The 27,859-nt window shown below is 43.0% G+C and overlaps 3 protein-coding genes across 3 annotated transcripts; all 3 read right to left on the bottom strand.

Annotated features, from left to right (window-relative positions):
• Positions 1 to 1,584: 1,584 nt before the first annotated feature.
• On the bottom strand, positions 1,585 to 6,218 carry LOC311101532 (tetraspanin-16-like; the record flags this gene model as incomplete). Its single annotated transcript, XM_084142672.1, has 8 exons — positions 1,585 to 1,650; positions 3,789 to 3,872; positions 3,970 to 4,125; positions 4,260 to 4,367; positions 4,518 to 4,592; positions 4,755 to 4,952; positions 5,317 to 5,402; positions 6,131 to 6,218. The coding sequence occupies 8 exons, from the start codon at positions 6,216 to 6,218 to the stop codon at positions 1,585 to 1,587; spliced, it is 861 nt and encodes a 286-aa protein (XP_083998798.1).
• Positions 6,219 to 7,611: 1,393 nt separating this feature from the next.
• On the bottom strand, positions 7,612 to 16,493 carry LOC311139244 (tetraspanin-1-like; the record flags this gene model as incomplete). Its single annotated transcript, XM_084174141.1, has 7 exons — positions 7,612 to 7,683; positions 7,910 to 8,002; positions 8,163 to 8,312; positions 8,485 to 8,592; positions 8,945 to 9,019; positions 11,402 to 11,617; positions 16,437 to 16,493. The coding sequence occupies 7 exons, from the start codon at positions 16,491 to 16,493 to the stop codon at positions 7,624 to 7,626; spliced, it is 759 nt and encodes a 252-aa protein (XP_084030267.1). The 3' UTR covers positions 7,612 to 7,623.
• A 6,648-nt stretch (positions 16,494 to 23,141) lies between these two features.
• On the bottom strand, positions 23,142 to 27,576 carry LOC311101450 (zinc finger protein 653-like). Its single transcript, XM_084142610.1, has 10 exons — positions 27,265 to 27,576; positions 26,986 to 27,023; positions 26,567 to 26,878; positions 25,881 to 26,428; positions 25,552 to 25,726; positions 25,292 to 25,382; positions 25,039 to 25,150; positions 24,746 to 24,860; positions 24,510 to 24,609; positions 23,142 to 24,292 (listed from the first exon to the last, which is right to left on the bottom strand). The coding sequence occupies exons 1-10, from the start codon at positions 27,558 to 27,560 to the stop codon at positions 24,115 to 24,117; spliced, it is 1,965 nt and encodes a 654-aa protein (XP_083998736.1). The 5' UTR covers positions 27,561 to 27,576; the 3' UTR covers positions 23,142 to 24,114.
• Positions 27,577 to 27,859: the final 283 nt, after the last annotated feature.

Below are 27,859 nucleotides of genomic sequence, written 5' to 3' on the forward strand. Positions count from 1 at the left end.
ATAAGGGCGTCTGCTAAATGACGTAAATGTAATGTAAATGTATAACTCACTGAAGAGAGATGGAAAACCCTAAAAGTAAACACCAGTTCAGATGAATTCCAGTCTCACTGAAGGCAGTAGAGGTGTCATAATACCCATAAAACCTAGCGGTCAAACGGGGGATTGGTTCCAATCGTTTTCCATCTTTTATTTTTCCCATGTGATTTTAGAAACACTTAAATAAGGGCTGTGTTTCGTGTAGGTTTACCCTGGGGTAACATTTTGATAGCCATGTCAATCTCTCTCAGACCAGGTGAATTTTATCAAAATATTCGTCTCTATTTACTCTCAGATTCAAAAATGCTTATTAGCGTCAAAGTAGACATCTTGCAAAACTACAAATCCCTGCAAGCTCCTGCACTTCATCTCTAGCGGGCACCTTTGCTAACAGGTCAATTTAAAACTTGCACAACACAGTTCACAGAATTGTCCATTTAAAGAAATTTAGCCAATTTATGAATTACTACATTTAACTAACATTAGATAGTTAATCCAGAGATTCTTACCTTTGCCTTGATTCGGCAGTCTCGTCCAGATCATCATGGCATTTGTAGTTCTTTATGATAGCCACATTAGCAGCTAATTAGCATTTCATTTTTGGGAGGTAAATACAGGCGAGGATATTGATAAGTCACCTTGTCCTAGAGAGATTTACACGGTTATCAAAACGTCACGCCAGGGTAAGCCTACACGAAACACAGCCCTTGTAAGTGGACAGACAGTCCCTGTAATCACAGGGATTTTAGATGTGGCCTTCAAGTGTCACTTATTTTATATTATTTTTGAACATATTCTACACCTTATCAACAATAGTTGCAATAGATGTAAAAAATAATAATAAACATTATCAAAGTAAATAATAGTTCTACCTCAATCAGCTATTTTGTGTAAATAGAAGCAGCTATTGCATAGAATTGTATCAAGTCACCTTAATCTTAAATGTAAAAATATGCATGGGAGGTAGTTTAGATTTAAATGTATTCTCTCTACACTTCACTAATTTATAAATTCACATGAGGGCGCTGTTGTCATATTTGTGAGCACTAAAATTCAACTGAGCTGATTGCAGAATACACATTCTGTTGGAATTTAACATAAAGTGGGGTGGCAGGAAGTCTAGCGGTTAAGAGCGTTAGGCCAGTAACTGAAAGGTCGCTGGTTAGAATCCCTGAGCCGGAAAAGTGGAAAAATCTGCCATTTTGCCCTTGAGCAAGGCAGTTAACCCCCAACAATAACTGCTGCCCGGGTGCCGATGATGTCGATTAAGGCAGCCCCCCACACCTCTCTGATTCAGAGGGGTTGAGTTAAATGCGGAAGACGCATTTCGGTTGAATGCATTCAGTTATGCATACTGACTAGGTTTCCCATTCCCAGTGAAAACAAAGTACATAGCTTTAAAATAAATATAATTAACTTTTAATATAACCAAAATAACAGATCAGATTTCATCTAAGGAAAACACACTAACTTTTATTGTTTAGCAGAACTTTATTGTTGCCTGTGGGGGTTGTTGGTGTCCTCCAGGTGTGGATGGACCCTTTGGCTTCACCAAGGATGCCTCATGAGCCCCAGCTTCACAAACAAAACCATGGCAAGGATCATGGAGGATAACTGCAAAGAGAAGAGAGGATAGGAAAACAATGACTTGAAGCCAAGCAACATTATCTGTTCAGCAACCAATTGCTATAGAATAGATCAACTCAGCAAAAAATGAAACGTCCCTTTTTCAGGACCCTGTCTTTCAAAGATAATTCGTAAAAATCCAAATAACTTCACAGATCTTAATTGTAAAGGGTTTAAACACCGTTTCCCATGCTTGTTCAATTAACCATAATTAATGAACATGCACCTGTGGAACGGTCGTTAAGACACTAACAGCTTACAGACGGTAGTCAATTAAGGTCACAGTTATGAAAACTTAGGACACTAAAGAGGCCTTTCTACTGACTCTGAAAAACACCAGGGTCCCTGCTCATCTGTGTGAACGTGCCTTAGGCATGCTGCAAGGAGGCATGAGGACTGCAGATGTGGCCAGGGCAATAAATTGCAATGTCCGTACTGTGAGACGCCTAAGACAGCGCTACAGGAAGACAGGACGGACAACTGATCGTCCTCGCAGTGGCAGACCATATGTAACAACACCTGCACAGGATCGGTACATCCGGCAACAACAACTGCCCGAGTTACACCAGGAACGCACAATCCCTCCATCAGTGCTCAGACTGTCCACAATAGGCTGAGAGAGGCTGGACTGAGGGCTTGTAGGCCTGTTGTAAGGCAGGTCCTCACCAGACATCACCGGCAACAACGTCACCTATGGGCACAAACCCACCGTCGTGCTCTTCACTGACGAGTCGCGGTTTTGTCTCACCAGGGGTGATGGTCGGATTCGCGTTTATCGTCATAGGAATGAGCGTTACACCGAGGCCTGTACTCTGGAGCGGAATCGATTTGAAGGTGGAGGGTCCGTCATGGTCTGGGGCGGTGTGTCACAGCATCATCGGACTGAGCTTGTTGTCATTGCAGGCAATCTCAACACTGTGCGTTACAGGGAAGACATCCTCCTCCCTCATGTGGTACCCTTCCTGCAGGCTCATCCTGACATGACCCTCCAGCATGACAATGCCACCAGCCATACTGCTCGTTCTGTGCGTGATTTCCTGCAAGACAGGAATGTCAGTGTTCTGCCATGACCAGCGAAGAGCCCGGATCTCAATCCCATTGATCACGTCTGGAACCTGTAGGAACGGAGGGTGAGGGCTAGGGCCATTCCCCCCAGAAATGTCCAGGAACTTGCAGGTGCCTTGGTGGAAGAGTGGGGTAACATCTCACAGCAAGAACTGGCAAATCTGGTGCAGTCCATGAGGAGATGCACTGCAGTACTTAATGCAGCTGGTGGCCACACCAGATACTGACTGTTACTTTTGATTTTAACCCCCCTTTGTTCAGGGACACATTATTCAATTTCTGTTAGTCACATGTCTGTGGAACTTGTTCAGTTTATGTCTGAAAATAAACGCAGTTGACAGTGAGAGGACGTTTCTTTTTTTGCTGAGTTTAGTAAGCAAACTAAGAATACTTGTCAAAGAATGTCTCTTTAGGTCCTAATGGTGAGCTACTGTAGAAAAAGTATTACTTTGCTTTAAAAAGTACAGTTGTTTCCAGCAATAGTTATTAGGTCTGAGAGAGGTTAAAGTTCTCCAGAAGACCTTAAGGGAGCAGCGTAACTCATAGGGAGATTCTCAATTGTGAAAAGTCCTCTCCTCGACTCCTCCGTCCTCCTCTCCTCCATGACCCGGAAACCGATAAGTGGTCGAGGACAGTTGAAAATCGTTCGTAGGCGAACAGAGGAGTTTGCTCCCCTCCTCGATTACTTTGTTCGGCAAAGGATACTGAAGTGCATCCTCCACAAAGAGTTTTGAAATCTGCCACACACCCTTTGAATCAGCTGTTTACTCGGATGAGAAAAGCATGCACAGATTTTAAAAGGATACTCTACTAATCCTTTTATCTTCATTTATTTTTACCACTTTTCACATGTATTTTGCGATTCCTCTGTAAACGTCATCTGCTTGATGACGAGCTAGTGGAGAAAGAGTCATTTCATACAAGCACTTTTTTTACACGTTTCCTATCCTCGACTCCTATCCTTGATTACTTTTGACCTTTTTCAAAAAGAGGCGAGGAGAAGACGGAGGAGAGGACGCAAGGAGTCAAGCAAAACCAATTGAGATTCTCCCATAGCATACCTCCATCATACATATGCAGCCAGCTGCTGATCCCAGAATGACACTCTGCTGTCTGATCACTGTGATGACCTTACCAAAGCAGCTCTTGGGGAAACACACAGGGGGCATTTGGCTTAAGGCTTTACAGCATTAGAGCACAGACTGATACAACATAGTGCAGTGAGGCACTGGGTTTGGTTACCTGTGGTTGGATCAGACTTGGAGTGATGGTGATACCGTCACAGTCTGCAAGGGTCTTGTTCATGCAGCATGTCTTAGGGTAGTTCAAACCTGTGGTTGTACTGAACACAGAGCCCTTGAAATCTACTGTCGAGTTCTCAAAGCCACAGCATTTGAACTAAGAGATGAAAAACCAATAAAGAAATCAAAGACATTAGCTGTAATAACTACTGTCTGGGATGCTCTGGTGGTCAAAGGAACCAAATAGTAAAGCCAAGCCTATTTGGACCTTTCCCCATTAGAGCATCTCACCTTGATCATGACTGTGTTCCATGCTGTTGAGATGGGGTCTGTTGCCGCTGGGCCCATATAGGCAGTCATAAGGGAATTCTTGCTTGCATCACGTACCACTAAGCTAACCTGTCACATATAGACATCACAGTTTATCGAAAGGCATAGCCTGGCTAGGCTATATCATACAAATAATTCAATAATTTACAGGGCTCTAAATTATGATATACGTTTGCCTTCTTGATGATACAGATGCCAGGAGTGTTCAATTATTCTTACCAGATTCCGGTACGTCAAGACAAAAATAGTCCCAATGATTTCAGCAACAAACAGCATTGTCACGATGAAGAAAAACTGTTCAGGGTACAAAAAAAACAGGGATAGTGAAAATGTTGCCTCTTATTGAAGCTTGTAGGGGGTAAAGAGTGGGACATTTACAACTCTGCAGTAGTATAACACAGTAAGACAATTACTGTCTGGTGCCTTGAAATTGACTGCACAACTGTTGTCTCGCACCAGCATGATGAAGAAGCGGTTCTCTTTCCAAGCCCCACAGCAGCCGATGAGACCCGTGAAAGACAGCACTGAGCCCATACCAATACAGATGTAGCTGATGTAGATGAGCTGAGACGAATAGGGACCAAGGACATCCACAAAGGTAGCTGCTCCATATCTAATCCATGCACCAATCCCCAGCAGCACAAAGCCACTTATCTGGAGGGGAGAGGATTGTGGTGTTCTTTCAATATTATTATTTTTTCATCATCAACTAATAAATTGCATTTGAGTTGTTATGGACTTGTCTATTTTTCTTCTATGTTTTGCCAGTTAGATTTCTGAGGCTAGGTAATATTACAATGACAACAACAGCAGTTGCTGTCTTCTTCTGTGTGTTTGACTTTTGCAATGCATTCACAAACCTAGGTTTTATGAGAGGGCAACTATATTTCTGAAGATATAGCTAGCCAAGAACAGTTTACATGATAGGTTATAGAAGAATGTTAATTATTTGCATTTCAAACACAGGCACAGTTCAACAGGGCTTTGTTTGTTAGCTAGGCAACAGTTAGCTACTTACAACAAGTATCACACAAAGCAGCAACATCAAATACCGCATCCATGAGTACAGTTTGTCATGTCTAGCCATTTTGCGAGTTCGACCTTCTATAATCAAAGGAGAAAAGACATGACAAAATTATACAGAACAGGATAGGCTTATAATAATACTAGCTAATGAGACACATTTTGGGTAAACAGCTGAGGGATGGGGCTGAATAAATGTTACTACTCTCAAATTCATAGATGGAGCTATGGATGCCAGGACTGACCATCCATTAGATCCAAATGTTAACCATGTTTTGAAGTTGTACAGTGTTTGTTTATAATTACAAACAATGGAATAAATATGGGTTTTAATGTGGCAAGCAGTTTAACTAACGCTAAGCTCATGATAAATGTATGAGTTATATTCTTCAAGAGTAAATAGCTAGCTAATAGTATCACTAATTAAAAATATAGATTAAAAAATGGATGTACCAACCCCAGATTGCCCCTTTAAAAATTGACTAACATTAACGATCAGTTCGATGTGGCTAGCGTTAGCTAACTAACGCGGCAAGCTAACTATTAGCCTAGTTAGACTAGGTACTGTAGCTAGCTAACGTTAGTGACCTGACCATGGATCGCTTGCTACTGGTAGGTAGCTAACTTAGCTAGCTAACGTTAGCAAACACGTTACTTTAACATGCCCAAAATTAACTAGTCAACCCTCTATGTTTAGACATTATAGTTAAATTAGCTAGCTAGCGCAATTTTAGATAGCTAGCTAACGTTAGCATTAGTTAGCATAGGCAAAATGGTCACATGAAAAAATAAGGACCGTCTGTCCTTACTTTTAATAGGTCCAGACGATTTAGGCCTACTGCTATTAAGGCCTACTTGCTGCCAACTGTCTGTGTCTGCCTGGCCAACAGGTGTCATGTTCTGGGTCCAGTCACACACTTTGGTCAAAGACAGCACAGTATGAAGAAAGTCTAAAACTGCTTCTCTAATAGAAATCCCCAATCAAACTTGTAGGCGATGTCATCGTCATGGCGACGTTGGCTAGCTAAACTCATGCGTAGAAATACGTAATCGGGTCTAACTGTCGTCTCGCGCCGAACTGCGCATGTGCAAGCCGTCAAATCTAATACACTCCTTCGATATAAAGTTGTTTTTTGCGAAAATAAAAACGTGTCAGTTTGTCGTCACTTTCACGAGGTTGGAGTAATAACATGTTCAACTACTTAAGACATTGGCTCGAATCTAGGTTGTGCCTTTAGATTTCACTTCTCTCATTGACTTTTTGAACTACAAACACCGGCCTGTTCGGTTTGGTCTGTTTCGCAAGCATTCCTGGAAGTCTCGCGATGTTGCGCCTCTGGGTTTAGCAACTCCGTGTTGTGGTGAATCTCCGTTTTGCATCCTTTCTGAACAGACAGACACTAAAGAAAGAATCTCCAGCAGCCAGTGGCGATTTTAGCATGTAAATCTAGGTGCGGCAACAACAACAAAAAAAAGTGGGATGCATGCCAGCAAAGCCATTACACAACACTAAACAATACATGAATTGCACTATAATGGTGACAAACGGTGCCCACAAACTGTTAGGGCCTACATAAAGCTGTCCAACAGCAGAGTCTCAACAGCATGTTTTTTGTTTGTATTATCTTTTACCAGATCTAATGTGTTATATTCTCCTACATTAATTTCACACTTCCACAAACTTCAAAGTTTCCTTTCAAATGGTATAAAGAATATGCATATCCTTGCTTCAGGTCCTGAGTTACAGGCAATTAGATTTGGGTATGTCATTTTAGACGAAAATTGAAAAAAAGGGTCCGATCCTTAAGAGGTTAAACTTATTTTCAGTGTTGCAAGTTGCAACCTTTTTATTCATTCTCCAGAGCATGTAGCATCTGTTGAAAATCAATTAATTAAATAATAAAAAAGTGGCACATATATATATTTCCTGACAGTGAATTGATAATGTTATTTTAATATAAACCTTGATGATACTGTGCAGAGTGGAATGGACATAGGACACATTGCATTGCTTCAATCTAAATGTAAGACAGCATCATTTTCAGGTGAAATATGTATACAGTACAATATTTCAATACAAATAGACATTTTCCCATATCCAATAATCTTGTACAGGATTTAATTTAAGCTGGCTCAGTTCAATGGTGGGGTGCCTCTCCTTATCACAAAGCTTCCTTAGATTTCTCTTCAGCCTTGGTGATTTCAGAGATTGTTATGCATCCATCCCCATAGTTGTCCTAAGGAGGGTCCAGAGATGCCATCCAGGCAGATGTCTCTATGGCCCTCCTTCCTCCATTGGTTTTCAGTCAATCTTTGAGCCTATTATGCAGTACAAAGTCATGGAGACAACCATCGCCAATATCTAGGGAAACAGGAACAGTAAATAAATGCTTAGGTTATGCAAAACTTTTAAACAAAGCCCACTGTGTGAAACTGAACACAACATCACATTCTTTTTGTTGAATTTGCATATCATTTGCATCAAAGCATCTACATTTGTGGTATTTCAAAAAATATCAAAACAATGAGATTGTGACCTTGCTATGTTTGATAGAAATTGACTGAGGGAGGGAAGGAGTCAACAGTACCTCAAGGACAGCGATTCCCAATGCCACTGCCACAATGACAATACTGTTTTGATCAATCAGTTGCTTAAACCTTTGGAAGCAGCCGGTGATTGTCTGTGGGGACACACAAATGTAATACAGTTATTTAGACAGGTGAGGCCACTGGATGTCCAACTGTAAAGTGTGTTACATTCCTAAATGGGCCTTCCATTGATGAGTTTGAGTATGGATGGAGTGTGATTAACTTGTTGAGTGATGAGTTCAGAGCTCGTACCAAGTTTGGACCCGCACTGACTACAGCACTTGTATCATTACAAAAGCTTAAAAAAGGACTGTTGCAGCACTGTTGAGGATAGAGATGGGTGTATTTTTCAAATGGAGAGCCAGTGAAGTCTGTATAGTTGTAGAATCCACAGCACTTCAGCTAGAGTGGACACAGAGACAGTTCATATTAGAACAATTCTATTGACAAAACTGAATAAGATTTCTAATACACAGGCAAATATAATGCCATAATAATGTTATTTGAGACATTATTTGTAGGCCTAATGTGTTTCCAAGGTATTAAAACAGGCCGGTAGGATATTGTAAAGTACCGTATCCATAGTAGCATTCCAGAGAGCGGTGACGTCTGAATTTGCTCCATAGTCCTTCCTAATGTTCTGAACCGCTTTGGTGCCCAGTTTCTCAATCAACTCACCTGCCTGAAAGACATAACACAAATCACACACTCTTAGAAAAAGGGTTCCAAAAGGGTTCTTCGGCTGTCCCCATAGGAGAACCCTTTTTGGTTCAAGGTAGAGTTCCAGTTAGAACCCTTTTGGGTTCCATGTAGAACCCTCTGTGGAAAGGGTTCTCATGGAACCCAAAATAGTTCTACCTGGAACCAAAAAGGGTTCATCAAAGGGTTCTCCTATGGGGACAGCCGAATAACCCTTTTAGGTTCTAGATAGCACCTTTCTAAGAGTGTAGTCTTTTCATCAAATTCTCCACAGACAGTCTTTACCCCCCTTTAGCAATATGAGGTGAGTGAATGGGCTCTCTATGTACGCTTACCAAGGGTTTAAATACCAGGATCACCACTGCACCAGCCACCTCTGCGATGAACACCACCAACACGATCACAAAGAACTAGAAAAAGGAGACCGTAAGGAAGAGAGATTGGACTGAGAATACTGTTTACAGTGTATTTACACACATTTCATACATATTGAACAAAAATATAAACACAACATGTAAAGTGTTGGTCCCATGTTTCATGAGCTCCCCCCCCTCCCCCCCCAAAAAAATTGTAAAGTGGTTATCCCACTGGCTATAGGGTGAATGCACCAATTTGTGAGTCGCTCTGGATAAGAGCGTCTGCTAAATGACGTAAATGTGCCCTTGAGCAAGGCACCCAACCCTAATTGCTCCTGTAAGTCGCTCTGGATAAGAGCGTCTGCTAAATGACTAAAATGTAAAATGTAAAAATGAGCTGAAATAAAAAGATCCCAGAAATGTTCCATAAGCACAAAAAGCTTATTTCTCTCAAATGTTGTGCAGAAATGTGTTTACATCCATGTTAGTAAGCATTTCTCCTTTCCCAAGATAATCCATCCACCTGACAGGTGTGGCATATCAAGAAACGGATTAAACAGCACGATCATTACACAGGTGCACTTTGTGCTGGGGACAATAAAAGGCCACTCTAAAATGTGCAGTTGTCACACAACACAATCCCATAGATGTCTCAAGTTTTGAGGGAGCGTGCATTTGGCATGCTGACAGCAGGAATGTCCACCAGAGCTGTTGCCAGAGAATGTAATGTTAATTTCTCTACCATAAGCCGCCTCCAACGTTGTTTTAGAGAATTTGGCAGTACGTCCAAACGGCCTCACAACCGCAGACCACGTGTAACCACGCCAGCCCAGGACCTCCACATCTGGCTTCTTCACCTGCGGGATCGTCTGAGACCAGCCACCCGGACAGCTGATGAAACTGTGGGTTTGCACAACCAAATAATTTTTGCACAAATTGTCAGAAACAGTCTCAGGGAAGCTCATCTGCGTGCTCGTCGTCCTCTCCAGGGTCTTGACCTGACTGCAGTTCGGCGTCATAACCAACTTCAGTGGGCAAATGCTCACCTTCAATGGCCACTGGCATGCTGGATAAGTGTGCTCTTCACAGATTAATCCCGGTTTCAACTGTACTGGGCAGATGGCGTCGTGTGGGAAAGCGGTTTGCTGATGTCAACGTTGTGAACAGAGTGCCCCATGGTGGCGGTGGGGTTATGGTATGGGCAGGCATAAGCTACGGACAACAAACACAACTGCAGTTTATCGATGGCAATTTGAATGCACAGAGATACCGTGACGAGATCCTGAGGCACATTGTCGTGCCATTTATCCACCATTACCTCATGTTTCAGCATGATAATGCACAGCCATATGTCGCAAGGATCTGTACACAATTACTGGAAGCTGAAAATGTCCCAGTTCTTCCATGGCCTGCATACTCACCAGACATGTCACCCATTAAGTATGTTTGGGATGCTCTGGATTGATGTGTACGACAGCTTGTTCCAGTTCCCGCCAATATCCTGCAACTTCGCACAGCCATTTAAGAGGCATGGGACATCATTCCACAGGCCACATTCAACAGCCTGATCAACTCTATGCGAAGGAAGAGCCTCCTGAGTGGCGCAGCAGCCGAAGGTATTGCATCGCAGTGCTAGAGGCGTCACTACAGATCCGGGTTCGATCCCGTGCTGTGTCGTAGCCGGCCGCAACCTGGAGACCCATGAGGCGGCGCACAATTAGCCCAGCGTCGTCCAGGTTAGTGGAGGGTTTGGCCGGCTGGGATGTCCTTGTCCCATCGCGCTCTAGCGACTCCTTGTGGTGGCCGGGCGCATGCACAATGACTTCACCAGCTGTACAGTGAGGTCACCAGCTGTACAGTGTTTCCTCCGACACATTGGTGTGGCTAGCTTACGGGTTAAGCGAGCAGTGTGTCAAGAAGCAGTGCGGCTTGGCGGGTCGTGTTTCGGAGGACGCGTGGCTCTCGACCTTCGCCTCTCCCGAGTCCGTACAGGAGTTGCAGCGATGGGACAAGACTGTAACTACCAATTGGATATCATGAAATTAGGGAGAAAAAAGGGGTAAAAAAATTATAAAGAATATGCAAAGTAGTTGTCGCCCTGCATGAGGCAAAATGGTGGTCACACCAGATACTGACTGGTTTTCTGATCCACGCCCCTACTTTTTTTTAAAGGTATCTGTGACCAGTCATGTGAAATCCATAGATTAGGGCTTAATTTATTTATTTCAATTGACTGATTTCCTTATATGAACTGTAACTCAGTAAAATCTTTGAAATTGTTCAGTTTATATTTTAGTTCTGTGTAGCTACCTACTCTACTGTGGAAAATCCTTAAAGGAGATATGAGGAGCTTGACAATCAAGCTTGTTGACTGAGTCAGTATACATTACACTGGTGACAACATATACTGAATAGCTCAGGTTTGAGGTGACCTACCAGGAGCAGCATACACCTGCTCTCCTTCATAGCGCCACAGCAGCCCAGGAAGCCTATGACCAGCAGCACTGCCCCCACAGCAATCAACAGGTAGCCCACGTTGAGGATCTGGCTCATCTCCGCCGGAGCGTCTTCTATCCCCTGGAGGAACCCCAGGATGGTGCCGCTGTCCACCTTCACCCAGATCCCCACGCCCAGGATGGCAGCGCCCGCCAACTGGGGGAAGAGAGCATAGCATTGTAGGGTGGTTTCCATTCATTCAATGAAGACCACATCAACTGCTGCCCTTTGTCTTACCTGACATGCACATACAGTGCCTTCTGAAAGTATTCATACTTCTTGACTTATTCTACATTTGGTTGTGTTACAGCCTGAATTCAAAATTGATTAAATTGATTTTTCCCCTCACCCATCTACACACACACACACACACACACACACACACACACACACACACACACACACACAATACCCCATAATGACAAAGTGAAAACATGTTTTTAGAAATGTTGGCACATTCCTTGAAAATGAAATACAGAAATCCCATTTACTGTACATAAGTATTCACACCCTTGAGTCAATACTTTGTAGAAGCACCTTTGGCGGCGATTACAGCTTTGAGTCAGTGTCTATGTCTATCAGCTTTGCACATCTGGATTTGGGGATTTTCTCCCATTCTTCCTTGCAGATTTTCTCAAGCTCTGTTAAATTAGATGGGGAGCGGCGGTGAACTGGAATTTTCAGGTCTTTCTACAGATTTTCAATTGGATTCAAGTCTGGGCTTTGGCTGGGCCCCTCAATGACTTTAATATTCTTGTTCTGAAGCCATTCCAGCGTTGCTTTGGGTGTATGCTTGGAGTCATGGTCCTGTTGGAAAGTAAATCTTCACCCCAGTCTAAGGTCGTTTGCACTCTGAAGCCGGTTCTCATTAAGGATTTGCCTGTATTAGGCTCCATTTATTGTTCCCTCTATCCATACCAGTCTCCCAGTCCCTGCCGCTGAAAAGCATCCCCATAGCATAAAGCTGCCACCACCATGCTTCACGGTAGGGATGGTGTTAGATAGGGATGGTGTTAGACGGATGATGAGCGGTGCCTGGCTTTCTTCAGACATAGTGCTTTGCATTCAGGCCAAATAATTACATTTTTGTCTCATCAGACCACATAATATTTTGCCTTGTGAGCCTAGAAGGATGCTTACCTTCTAGGCAGAGTTGCAAAGAAAAAGCCATATCTCAGACTGCCCATCTTCATCTTTTCTTTTTATTGGCCAGTCTAAGATATGGCTTTTTCTTTGCAACTCTGCCTAGAAGGTCAGCATCCCGGAGTCGCCTCTTCACTGTTGACGTTGAGACTGGTGTTTTGCGGGTACTATTTAATGAAGCTGCCAGTTGAGGACCTGTGAGGCGTCTGTTTCTCAAACTAGACACTAATGTATTTGTCCTCTTGCTCAGTTGTGCACCAGGGCCTCCCACTCCTCTTTCTATTCTGGTTCGAGCCAGTTTGCGCTGTTCTGTGAAGGGAGTAGTACACAGCGTTGTACGAGATCTTCAGTTTCTTGGCAATTTCTCGCATGGAATAGCCTTCATTTCTCAGAACAAGAATAGACTGACGAGTTTCAGAAGAAAGTTATTTGTTTCTGGCCATTTTGAGCCTGTAATGGAACCCACAATTGCTGATGCTCCAGATACTCAACTAGTCTCAAGAAGGCCAGTTTTATTGCTTCTTTAATCAGCACAACAGTTTTCAGCTGTGCTAACATAATTGCAAAATAGTTTTCTAATGATCAATTAGCCTTTTAAAATGATAAACTTGGATTAGCAAACACAACATGCCATTGGAACACAGGACTGATGGTTGCTGATAATGGGCCTCTGTACGCCTATGTAGATATAAAAATAAAAAAATCAGCCGTTTCCAGTTACAATAGCCATACATAACATTAACAATGTCTACACTGTATTTCTGATCAATTTTATGTTATTTAAAAAAAAATTGCTAATCTTTCGAATACAAGGACATTTCTAAGTGACCCCAACCTTTTAACGGTAGTGTATACAGTGGGGAAAAAAAGTATTTAGTCAGCCACCAATTGTGCAAGTTCTCCCACTTAAAAAGATGAGAGAGGCCTGTAATTTTCATCATAGGTACACGTCAACTATGACAGACAAATTGAGGAAAAGAAATCCAGAAAATCACATTGTAGGATTTTTTATGAATTTATTTGCAAATTATGGTGGAAAATAAGTATTTGGTCACCTACAAACAAGCAAGATTTCTGGCTCTCACAGACCTGTAACTTCTTCTTTAAGAGGCTCCTCTGTCCTCCACTCGTTACCTGTATTAATGGCACCTGTTTGAACTTGTTATCAGTATAAAAGACACCTGTCCACAACCTCAAACAGTCACACTCCAAACTCCACTATGGCCAAGACCAAAGAGCTGTCAAAGGACACCAGAAACAAAATTGTAGACCTGCACCAGGCTGGGAAGACTGAATCTGCAATAGGTAAGCAGCTTGGTTCGAAGAAATCAACTGTGGGAGCAATTATTAGGAAATGGAAGACATACAAGACCACTGATAATCTCCCTCGATCTGGGGCTCCACGCAAGATCTCACCCCGTGGGGTCAAAATGATCACAAGAACGGTGAGCAAAAATCCCAGAACCACACGGGGGGACCTAGTGAATGACCTGCAGAGAGCTGGGACCAAAGTAACAAAGCCTACCATCAGTAACACACTACGCCGCCAGGGACTCAAATCCTGCAGTGTCCCCCTGCTTAAGCCAGTACATGTCCAGGCCTGTCTGAAGTTTGCTAGAGTGCATTTGGATGATCCAGAAGAGGATTGGGAGAATGTCATATGGTCAGATGAAACCAAAATATAACTTTTTGGTAAAAACTCAACTCGTCGTGTTTGGAGGACAAAGAATGCTGAGCTGCATCCAAAGAACACCATACCTACTGTGAAGCAGTAGGTATGGTGGGCAACACTGACTTTCAACTCCCTCCAAAGATTTTCTATGGGGTTGAGATCTGGAGACTGGCTAGGCCACTCCAGGACCTTGAAATGCTTCTTACGAAGCCACTCCTTTGTTGCCCGGGCGGTGTGTTTGAGATTATTGTCATGCTGAAAGACCCAGCCACGTTTCATCTTCAATGCCCTTGCTGATGGAAGGAGGTTTTCACTCAAAATCTCACGATACATGGCCCCATTCATTCTTTCCTTTACACGGATCAGTCGTCCTGGTCCCTTTGCAGAAAAACAGCCCCAAAGCATGATGTTTCCACCCCCATGCTTCACAGTAGGTATGGTGTTCTTTGGATGCAACTCAGCATTCTTTGTCCTCCAAACACGACAAGTTGAGTTTTGACCAAAAAGTTCTATTTTGGTTTCATCTGACATTCTCCCAATCCTCTTCTGGATCATCCAAATGCACTCTAGCAAACTTCAGACGGGCCTGGACATGTACTGGCTTAAGCAGGGGGACACGTCTGGCACTGCAGGATTTGAGTCCCTGGCGGCGTAGTGTGTTACTGATGGTAGGCTTTGTTACTTTGGTCCCAGCTCTCTGCAGGTCATTCACTAGGTCCCCCCGTGTGGTTCTGGGATTTTTACTCACCGTTCTTGTGATCATTTTGACCCCATGAGGTGAGATCTTACGTGGAGCCCCAGATCGAGGGAGATTATCAGTGGTCTTGTATGTCTTCCATTTCCTAATAATTGCTCCCACAGTTGATTTCTTCAAACCAAGCTGTTAGATTAATTTGTATTTTAAGAATAATGACTAAAGGATTTCACCCCAAATACAGTATAAATGTGTGAACGGTGTTAGAGTTATAATGTAGTGGCAACCCACTAGCAGAGGGGGTGGGACTAAACATTCCAGGGTGAAGGGGACTGAGAAAACGGGTTAAAAAAAGCCTCCTAAAGGTGGGCGGAGCAAAGTGCCTTTGTGTGTCAAGGGGTATAAAACAGGAGTGTATGGGTTTTGGCGCCAGAGCTCTCCATGAATAAAAATACAGATCATTCTTGCTGGTTGTGGACCTTGAATCATTTATGATTAAAACCAGAGCCTTACAACCTCTGGTAATGATTCAAGCTTAGGTTGAATTAGAGATAGAAATTCATGACACAAGCTGCTTACCTATTGCAGATTCAGTCTTCCCAGCCTGGTGCAGGTCTACAATTTTGTTTGTGGTGTCCTTTGACAGCTCTTTGGTCTTGGCCATAGTGGAGTTTGGAGTGTGACTGTTTGAGGTTGTGGACAGGTGTCTTTTATACTGATAACAAGTTCAAACAGGTGCCATTAATACAGGTAACGAGTGGAGGACAGAGGAGCCTCTTAAAGAAGAAGTTACAGGTCTGTGAGAGCCAGAAGTCTTGCTTGTTTGTAGGTGACCAAATACTTATTTTCCACCATAATTTGCAAATAAAATCATAAAAAATCCTACAATGTGATTTTCTGGAAAGAAAATTCTCAATTTGTCTGTCATAGTTGACGTGTACCTATGATGAGAGAGGCCTGTAATTTTCATCTTTTTAAGTGGGAGAACTTGCACAATTGGTGGCTGACTAAATACTTTTTTCCCCCACTATATATTTTTTTATTTAATAGCTCCTTCGCATTCTCTGACATTCATGCTGTATTTGCCTTGCAGCACATCACACTATTATACTCTGTGCCTAATCTTATTTATGTATTTTTTTGCCTCATCTTTGCGTCAACTCTAACATTTTCTTCTTTCACACTCTATAAAATGGTCCAAAATGACATGTCTGTGTCATAAAAAGTAGTAAAACCACGATAAATGTCATGTCTATCCTTTTGTTTCATGTTCTCATAACTTTTTCACATTGCAGTTTAGATAATGTTTTTATGGGACACAGAATAGGGATAAGGAGTGATAAGTGATAAGGAGCGATAAGGAGTGTTTTGAGTGCCTGCATATTCATTATTGTGAAGCATAAATTAACTCCATCGCTATTATCATCAATAGTTTACTCAGAAAGACGAAAACATCTCCAACTTACAAAGATGATGCCATTGAAGGCAAACATCATGACTTTGAGAAATCCAAAGCAACCCATTCTTGATGAATTCTTCTGCCTGGAAGAAAAGAAGAGGAAAAGGGAGAGAAAGGGAACATTGTTATGATTAATCATCTATGGTAATGATGAGAATGTTTACAAATTATATGGGACTTTGAATCATTAAGATGAGATCAGAGGTCAAATGTCTGAACTAAATCTACTGCCTATGTCTATAGCCTGCTGTCTATAGGCCTGGTTAGAGGAGGAAGCATATGGTTAGAGGATGAAGCATATGGTTAGAGGATGAAGCATAATGAGCAAAGGTTCTCTTTAATTAAATGGTGAAGTACCATCTTAACATGACAGCTAAATTATGTACTTCTTACCTTGTTATTTATCAATGACATTATGGAAATTGTATGTTGAGGGTTTTGGCCACAATCTTATCTTGCAAACTTACACCAGGAACCTTTCTGCATTTCCTGAATAAACATTTGACAAATTTTGAATGAAATTGGAAGGTGACAGTTATGGTTTTGTGGACACAGAATCAGTCACTAAGGAAGCAAACAAATTCTGTCAAACAACAAAGACAAAGCGTTTCTTTACAACTTTAGAGTTGTTCCGTGTCATTTGAAATTAATTGTTATGTCTGGCTAATTAGGTGACGGATTAACAATTCTACACACTCCTTGATGCTGTTTGCCGTCTCTGACTTGTTACCAGGAAACCAGCCCTTTGTCATCTACAGTAAGACGTGGGAGGGAAGGAGTGGGGAAAAACACCAGCCACTTAACTTATCCTCCCTATCGCCATATCATCCTAGAACAGTCAAGAGAGCCCTTGCTTTTTTTTTTACTAATGTCATATGACATTTACTGTACAGTCCACTTTCCCAACACCAATGAGAGTTAAGTGAGCCTTTGCTTTAGAATTAAGGAAAGTCCAAAGGCAATGACAAGGCAGCATGTCCCACTGTATTTTCATATAAATGGGCCCCTAAACAAATAAAAGGATGATCAGTGTTATGAAAATAGATTAAAATGCTACAAAGAGGCAGACCATAATTCCATGTCTGAAAACCCTCCTTCACCTGGGGCCACTACATTTTCAATGCAAAAGACATCTAATTACAAGAAAACTATCAAAATGTTGGACATGGTCTGCTCTTCAGATGAGAACAGTGTCCATCACCTGTCCAGACTGTACAAGGAAGTTGTAAGGAACTTTATCTTCCTCGCCCTCAGTGTCAATCGGGGGCCTATTAAACACAGGAGCCCATTACACACACACAGACACATTGCAGGTTTATGACCTGTCACATTTTGCTAGTTAAACCATCTGTGGATCATCTCATCCTTCTCTGTTTTATGACCCCATGTGGTGCCCTTTACCGCTGTGTGCGTTTAGGACTGTCTGTCCCTAGTGTGTCTGACTGCATTTGACCCCATAGGATGGGAACAGTGATTGAGTGACTAAACGACAACTGGTTTGTACTGTATCTTATTCTTAATAACGGCAATAACAAAACAATAGCACTCTGTGGCAGTAGCACCAGTAGTGTGACAGGGAACTCTGTCAGGGAGTTTCTGATTGACAAGTGTGTCACATGCTTTGGGATTTTATGATTACAGTATTCATAATTGTGTGTTTATCTTATACGGTCCCAGATAGAGTACTTAGAAAGTGAAATGGCATACAGTACAAGTACTGAGAGATGGATGCTAAACGTCAGGATGTTTATCACTGTGTCAATGTTTAGCCATGAGCATCAGGTTAATCATATGAAGGGGGCCAGTGGGCGCATAGCAACATATCTTGAGTTGGTTTTCCCCCTTTCATTCCCAGAGTTTTTCTTGCAAGTGGCCACTCAACTTCCGCCTTCACAAAGCCATAGGCAACAGCAGTGGCCATAGTTGGCCTGGTGATGTATTAACAACCACAGTCACATGCAAATGACTAACAAAACATCCCAGCCAGGAGCCATGAACATAGAGTACAAAGACACCAACAGAAATGTTGAGGACTGCCATTTTGAGCTAGACTGTGAATTACAACCTCAGGGCACTGTATTGTAATGAGTCGACACATTATATTGGTGCTTTCATGTTTTGAAAAATAAATTGACACTGTTACACGAAGATGAGGATAATATACAGTAGCTAGGGCCCTTAGGACTTTACATGCTTTGAAAATTCAAATGCAATAAACACAAAGCAGCTAAATAACCCACAATCCCAATGTGAAGAACATAATTTAGACAAGAAAAACCTAAAAACGAAATCAATAGCTACAATGATCAGGTGAATTTCCTGGAAAGTGTTCTTTAAGCTGCTGAATAATATGACAGAGTGAGTGGCATAGCTTTGTTGATATCATGTTAGGAATAATGTGGTATTCAGTCATGAAGACTGGGATAATGAATTCATCCACTAGGAAAGCCAGTGGGGACACACCTGGTGACAAACATTTCCCGGAATGATGATCAAGATAGCCAATGTTTGTTGACAAACATGCAAATTAACGACTAGAGGAAATAAAGTATAGACACTGCCCCTGACTACAGGAGAATATAAAACACAAAACCAAATAACTACATTTTCAACAACCAGATGAGTCAACCCTTGTAGTGGGTTCGATCCCCGGGACCACCCATACACAAAAATGTATGACTGTAAGTCGCTTTGGATAAAAGCGTCTGCTAAATGGCATATTATTATTATTATTATTATTATTATTCTCACTTACAATAGCCTACCTTACAATGGAGTGGTACAACAGGTTACGTTGAGACCAGTGGAGGCTGTTGAGGGGAGGACGGCTCATAATAATGGCTAGAACGGATCCAATGGAATGGCATCAAACCATGTGTTTGATGTATTTGATACCATTCCACTGATTCTGCTCCAGCCATTACCACGAGGCTGTCCTCCCCAATTAAGGTGCCACCAACCTCCTGTGGTTGAGACGTAGAGAGAAAGAGAGGGAGTCTGAGGCTTACCTTCCCTGAGGTGATGGAGGCTGTTTACAGGAGTGTGGGAGTCAGTAGACTGGCTGATTTACCGTGTCCTCGGAGAGTGTCCTGTATTGCGTTTTACCGTGTCCTCGGAGAGTGACCTGTATTGCGTTTTTCTCTCTCCTACACACACTCTCTCTCTCGTTCTGTTCCTGTGCTTCTCCGTGACTGCAGGTTGGTTATAAACAGGGAGGGGGAGAGCTGAGGCAAACAGGTGGGAGTGAGGCAGGTTTCAGAGGCAAAGAGCTCACTTCCCTGTGGAGTAGAAGTCCCACCTGAGGGAGTGTCACAGCAATGTTAAAGCTACATACACACAGGCATAAGCACATTCTTCTATCACCATTTTTACCTGTGGCATCACTGTATATTCAAGTAGGATTTTGGAGACATGTGAATGGTATGTAAGCAGAGAAGGAATATATATCTATATATTTTAAAGAAAATAGTATATACTATAGGACCTGATTTAATTTTTCACATGACTATGTGAGTTCCATTGAAGTCATTATTTTATAGACATAAGATAATTAATCAGCCGGAATGTTTCTCTCGCTTAAAAATTAGCTCAGACTTTGACCTCATAAGTCTTCCTATGACACACACTTTATTTGTACATACACTGCTCAAAAAAATAAAGGGAACACTTAAACAACACAATCTAACTCCAAGTCAATCACACTTCTGTGAAATCAAACTGTCCACTTAGGAAGCAACATTGATTGACAATAGATTTCACATGCTGTTGTGCAAATGGAATAGACAACAGGTGGAAATTATAGGCAATTAGCAAGACACCCCCAATAAAGGACTGGTTTTGCAGGTGGTGACCACAGACCACTTCTCAGTTCCTATGCTTCCTGGCTGATGTTTTGGTCACGTTTAGTGGTAGCATGAGACGGAGTCTACAACCCACACAAGTGGCTCAGGTAGTGCAGCTCATCCAGGATGGCACATCAACGCGAGCTGTGGCAAGAAGGTTTGCTGTGTCTGTCAGCGTAGTGTCCAGAGCATGGAGGCGCTACCAGGAGACAGGCCAGTACATCAGGAGACGTGGAGGAGGCCGTAGGAGGGCAACAACCCAGCAGCAGGACTGCTACCTCCGCCAGAGAACACCAAGATTGGCAAATTCGCCACTGGCGCCCTGTGCTCTTCACAGATGAAAGCAGGTTCACACTGAGCACATGTGACAGACGTGACAGAGTCTGGAGACGCCGTGGAGAACGTTCTGCTGCCTGCAACATCCTCCAGCATGACCGGTTTGGCGGTGGGTCAGTCATGGTGTGGGGTGGCATTTCTTTGGGGGGCCGCACAGCCCTCCATGTGCTCGCCAGAGGTAGCCTGACTGCCAGTAGGTACCGAGATGAGATCCTCAGACCCCTTGTGAGACCATATGCTGGTGCGGTTGGCCCTTGGTTCCTCCTAATGCAAGACAATGCTAGACCTCATGTGGCTGGAGTGTGTCAGCAGTTCCTGCAAGAGGAAGGCATTGATGCTATGGACTGGCCCGCCCGTTCCCCAGACCTGAATCCAATTGAGCACATCTGGGACATCATGTCTCGCTCCATCCACCAACGCCACGTTGCACCACAGACTGTCCAGGAGTTGGCGGATGCTTTAGTCCAGGTCTGGGAGGAGATCCCTCAGGAGACCATCCGCCACCTCATCAGGAGCATGCCCAGGCGTTGTAGGGAGGTCATACAGGCACGTGGAGGCCACACACACTACTGAGCCTCATTTTGACTTGTTTTAAGGACATTACATAAAAGTTGGATCAGCCTGTAGTGTGGTTTTTTAATTGAGGGTGACTCCAAATCCAGACCTCCATGGGTTGATAAATTTGATTTCCATTGATAATTTTTGTGTGATTTTGTTGTTAGCACATTCAACTATGTAAAGAAAAAAGTATTTAATAAGATTATTTCATTTGTTCAGATCTAGGATGTGTTATTTTAGTGTTCCCTTTATTTTTTTAAGCAGTGTATATATATATTTGTTTAATGTAACCCCCCTTTTTCGTGATTACGATCTTGTCTCATCGCTGCATCTCCCCAACAGGCTCGGGAGAGGCGACGGTTGAGTCATGCGTCCTCCGAAACATGACCCGCCAAGCCGCGCTTCTTAACACCCGCTCACTTAACCCAGAAGCCAGCTGCACCAATGTGTTGGAGGAAACACCGTTCAACTGACGACCAGGTGCCCGGACCACCACAAGGAGTTGCTAGAGCGCGATGAGCCAAGTAAAGCCCCCCCGGCCAAATCATCCCCTAACCTGGACGACGCTCTGCCAATTGTGCGCCGCCCTATGGGACTCCCAAATAATGTTGTTGACATCCTATACTCGTATGTGGCCAAAGCTTAAATTGGAGAAAAAACACTTTTTAAAAAACACCTCAAACTTGTATCTCAAACAGACGGTTTCAAAAATGCTTACTATTTCCTCAAAGAGCATGATGTCATCCTACTGAGGAGGATGAGCTGCCCAATCAGCGGTCTACTCATGAATATTTTTTACGACCGGTATATGCCCAACACCATTCTGTTGTTGGGGTACGCCCACACCATTCCAACACAGAAAAGCTGCATTTTAACATACTTAATTAAAATACATTGGAAGTAAAACTATGACTCATATTGTAATTAATTACCCTTTCGGTCATACTTAATAGAAATCTGGAAATACTGGACAGTTACTTTAATACAGTATTGCGGTGAGTATAACAACTCGTTGTTGGCTGGGTTCTCTGCCTGTGCCATTAAACCCCTACAACTCATCCAGAACGCTGCAGCCCGTCTGGTGTTCAACCTTCCCAAGTTCTCTGAAGTCACCCCGCTCCTCCGCACACTCCACTGGCTTCCAGTTGATGCTCGCATCTGCTACAAGACCATGGTGCTTGCCTACGGAGCTGTGAGGGGAACGGCACCTCCTTACCTTCAGGCTCTGATCAGTCCCTACACCCAAACGAGGGCATTGCGTTCTTCCACCTCTGGCCTGCTGGTCCCCCTACCTCTGCGGAAGCACAGTTCCCGCTCAGCCCAGTCAAAACTGTTCGCTGCTCTGGCACCCCAATGGTGGAACAAGCTCCCTCATGACGCCAGGACAGCGGAGTCACTGACCACCTTCCGGACACTTGAAACCCTACCTCTTTAAGGAATACCTGGGATAGTATAAAAGTAATCCTTCTACCCCCCCACCCCACCCCCACAAAAATAAATAAATAAAATAATAATATTAAATAAATAAAAAACATATATATATAAAACAAATGAAAATTAAAAATATACTCTAGATTTTTTTTTTTACAAAATTAGAAAATGATAGATTGTTTTTATTTATTTCATTGGTAAAAGTGGTTGTCCCACTGACTATCATAAGGTGAATGCACCAATTTGTAAGTCGCTCTGGATAAGAGCGTCTGCTAAATGACGTAAATGTAATGTAAATGTATATGATTTTAGCTAAGTCTAATGACCATTTATATCAGGTTAGAGCATTAGCATTCAAGTACCTTGACTTACTCAACATCAATGAAATTATTTTGAACATTTATGTCACACCAGCCATTGGTGTCACATCTGGTATGTGTCTTACATTCATCCCACCATGCACTAAAAATACATGTTTGCCAGTTCATTGTGTCAACACTCACATTATGCCTTTCCTTGCCACATCAGACAATCCTAAACTCCAATACAGTACTCCTTTTTTATTTTACATTTGTCTCAAACAAATGTCTCTTCCAGAAATATGTACATAATCTATTTAGGTCATATTCACATATTTTACATTGATAATTTCAGTGATACAGAAAACAGGAAAAGAACATGACTATAAATTAGCGATTTTAAATTACATTTGCCATTTTAGAACCACAAGACAACATCACTCTGTTCATAGACACACAGCACAACATAGACAGACCTGAAAGATGATGCAAGACTTTCACTCAAAAAGACTACTCCTTGGTCAGGTCAACGACAAAGACTGTAGACCAAAATATTACCAATTCTCTACTTCAATGTAAGCAGCCCACTTGTGTGACAACACAACTCTTCTTGCTGAATACATGACATCATGTCCTTTACATCCATGTACATTGTTACAATTAATACTCAATAGGTTACATTTTCATTTCCCCATGAATATGTAAGTTAAGTTAGTTTTGGCATTTTACCAGTAGGCATCAGTTCATGTACATGTATTGACGTGAGAACACAACCATTAACAAAAATGACAGTTTTAATGTACTTGTTGGAAAAAAGTATGTGGATGACAAGTGTATAAAAATGAATTTAAAAAAGAAAAGAAAATCAATGGATATGTTAATAATATGGTATAGAGACAGTATGGTTTAGAGGCGTACAACACATTATGTAAACAACTGTGCTGAAATGTACTACACCAACAGCAAGGCTGCCTCTGTGAGCTCTGAAAAGGCTGTGTCCAGCACAGCTTTGAGAGCATGGTCTAAAGCCCATTATAGGGAGGGAGACTAAGCAATGTCCTAAGTGTTCATTCAAAAGAGCTGCTCTTTCCCCAAAAGGTCATACCTGTCTCTATGGGCACTCTTCCTCTATTGTTTTATTTTGTCAGACAGATTCAGTCCCATTCTGGTCTGACCCTGGCCAGTTGATATTTAATGCACATTCCAGCAGCACTGCCCTTCACGTTGCCTGTTTGTCTGGGTGGCTCTTTAACTTGTGGAATTTAACGCTGTCAAGCTTTTCAAACCTCTTGCCGCAGTGTTCGCAGGTGAAGTTGTAGTGGGCCTCGGGGGTGTGTTTCTTCATGTGCCAGTTGAGAGATGCTCGCTGGCGACACTGGTACCCACAGATCTCACACCTGCAGAAGAAGTAGAGGAGGGAGACAAGACGAAGGGGAAACATTAAAGATTATTCTAATCTGCAGAAAATGTTTTTAGGAGTGCAACATATTGTCATTTCTGTTTGGCAGACAAAATTGCATATATTGTACAAAACCTAAATATAAAATGTGTTGAGAAAATGAAATAAACTGTCTGGGAGTAAAAACATGTGAGTGATCAAAGTGTTTCACTCACTGAAGGGGCGTCTCTCCTGTGTGCGTGCGCCGGTGAACCTCCAAGTGATTCTTCCGTTTGAACGATTTCCCACACGTTTCACAGATGAAGTCTCGGACTCCTACACAAAGTTTGATGAAGAATTAGATCGGCATCTGCGACAAACTTTGTTGAAAAATGAGGGGACAAAGTTATTCCTACTAGCTCATGCGCCAATGTATATCAGTATTTAGAGTTGTTTGTATGTGTGTGCCCACCTGAGTGGATGATCATGTGGCGATGCAGGTGGTTTGACAGATAGAACTTCTTGCCGCAGCCAGGGTGGGGGCACACCTTGGTCCTCCCCTTCCTGTGAACCAGATTCACATGGTTCTGCAGGGAACATACAAAGAACAAAAAGTACATATTATGAATCACAGCATGAAATGGTAGTTACAGCAACATGTACATTTCTATTTCCTTTATTCTGAACTTGATGGCACTACAAGGTCCAGGTGTTCCAAATCAAGGCAAAATCTGAAGTGGCGAGTGCTTGAAAGAGCCTATTTACCTGAAAGCTGCTGATGGCTACATAGACCTGACTACAGCCTTCATACGGACAGTGGAACATCTTGAGCATTCCGTCTGCCTCGATGACAGGACCTCGTCTGCTCCTCCTACATCTGAAATAGAAAAGGGAGCGATGCCTGTGGTTAGTCTACAGAAGTGCTCTGAGGAAGTCAAGACAGGAATGAAAATGGCATGTCCATCCAAGTTTGTCTCTACAGATGTGATGCCCATAATTCTCCATGCTGGCCACTCACCTGCTCAGGCCCCTCTGTAGCTCCCTCTCACAGGTGGGCTCCAAGCCATGAGACTCAACACTGGACTGGAGCAGCTCCTTGTCACTCAGGCCTGAGGGGTTGAGAGAAAAATGTCTCAAACCATTGGAATAGCAACCTATTCTTAATTGATTCTTGTCAATGTCAGTATCCTTTAATAAGCATATACAGCAATTACAGCATATTCGAATGCATTGTCTGTCGGTGTTAGCAAAGGCTAAAATACTCTGTGCCAGCAGTACCTGTGATGGAGTCTTCCTCTGTCGTCCTAAAGTCTGCCCCTGACTGGCACATTTGGTTGTAAGCCACACCCTCTATGACAGTGCAGGTGACCTCCTCCACGTCTCCGCCCCCCATGTTGAGCTGGATGCCCTCGGACGCCAAAGCCTCGTAGCTGGGGCCAGTGATGATGATCAGCTAGGAATGACAGGGAGAGGGACATAGGATAGGCTACATGTTAATATGACTACTATATAAGGCAGTGCTTTCAGGGACGACAAATACTTGATTGTGATAAAATTCCAAGACAAATGACTAATGAGTATTAGACCCAACACGTTTTTTTTTAAACCTGAGAACCCTCCAGTGTTCCTCGCTGGTCTGGTATCTCACAGCTGGTCCCCACAGTCTGTAGTGTCTGAGAATCAAACAGCTCCCCCTGCCCAGGCACCTGCAAAGAGACTGGGACTGGATGGAGGTTGGGCTGAGTGTCTACACCAACTGTGTCACACATTGTCTGTGTGGTGTCCTCCTCATCGGTTTTGTCCAGTCTGTCAGTTAAGGATGCAGTCACTACAACACACTCGTAGCCATCTTGTGATGTACCCACTCCTTCATCTCCTCTGTCTCTTCTCAGGTCCTCCGCCTCCTCCTCTGGGTTGATGTCCTCCCCTACAGCATTGTAACCTGTCCCCTCATTGTCAGACTCCTGGGCTTGCTGTCTGCCTGCCTCCATCACCACCTCCATCTCCCAGACAGACTGGTTCTCAGAGAGGTGCTCCGTTAGTGGAGTTTCCCTAGATGGGGCCTCCATCCCTGGGAGCTGGCTGAGAGCCGTGGCCTGCTCCACCTGATTGATAGTCACCAGAGCTCCGGCCACTTCCAAATCCCCTCCTGCATCTAGGAAAGTGTACAGAATACAGATGCATTTAAATACAGGTTACTTGGTTTATGTCAGATCAGTGGTTCCCATACTGTTACATGTGACCCTGAACAATTAAAAGCCAAATTAGTATCTGAATGTACTGTATCTCTTACCAGTGAGCTGTCTGTGGGCATCTGTCTCTCTCCTCCTCCTCCTGGTCATGATTCCTCCGGTTTCCTCTGTCCCAGTGTCCCTGTCAACTTCCTCCTCTGTCTCTGTCTCCATCTCAGGATCACTGGCCCCTCTAGGTGGCGAGGAGAGGTGCTGTACAAATGAATGGTCTGCATCACACTGCCAGATAGCAGAGGTGGAGAATCCATGTTGTGGTTCCAGAGCTCTGAGCTGCGGTTCATGTGGGCAGGTCTGGGAGTGATCCTGGTACCAGGTCACCACGCTACAAAGGCTAGACACTCTCTCCTTCTTCCCTGTAAGAAAATAAGTATCAACAGTGACATAAATGTATCAATCAATCCCTCATGTAGGGCTACCTTTCTTCATAGGTAAGTGGATAAAATGTGTTGTTCTTTCTTACCTCTTTTCAGTTTTGCACATACGTCTAGGGTGGTCTTCCTAGCGGCCAGGAATATAAATATGACAGTAACTTTATTGCATGAGGATACTGTGTTAACGTTAAGCACTATTGAGTTGATAGCATGAGCTAGCTAACCCAATTGATTAAAGGAAGTGGCATGGGGAAAGGATTCACATTTATCTGAATGTCAACAAAAGACGAGAGGGGATATGCTACCTAAACAATATTAGTTACTAGTTAGTTTGATATTCTGATTTTATGTATTATTCGTAAACATACCCTCCGTATTTTTGCTGGTATCTCTCCCCATACGTGGAGTTGAGCAGGATTAGGTACTCGGCAAGTCCAGCGTCACTCAACCTCGTTCGCCGGCGAAGCTCACTCCAAACCTTGTGAGATTCTCCAAGATAAACTCGCCTAACATCATACTTCTTGCGGGACTCGAGACGTCTTTGTGCTCGGTCAGAATCCGTGAGCCTGGGACGGCCTCTACAACGCCTCAAAATTGATTTAATTTGATCCCCGGCTTCTTTAGCGTCCAGGGGACCCTCTTCTCCTCCATAGCCATCCGCCATCTTGACAACAGCTGTCTGTTGTTGTCATTCCTAGCGGAAGTTGTCTTACGGGAAGTGACACCACGTGGCGGGAAACCTTGAGCAAGGCACTTAACCCTAATTGCTCCTGTAAGTCGCTCTGGATAAGAGCGTCTGCTAAATGACTAAAATGTAAATGTAAATGTAGCATTGGTCCAGCAGCTGTGTTATTTTGCACAACCTTGATAAACATGACATAACATTTACATTTACATTTTAGTCATTTAGCAGACGCTGTTATCCAGAGCGACTTACAGTTAGTGAATATTTTAATATTTTTT

Source organism: Coregonus lavaretus (assembly GCF_964263955.1).
Source record: "Coregonus lavaretus genome assembly, chromosome: 2".
Lineage (NCBI taxonomy): Eukaryota > Metazoa > Chordata > Actinopteri > Salmoniformes > Salmonidae > Coregonus > Coregonus lavaretus.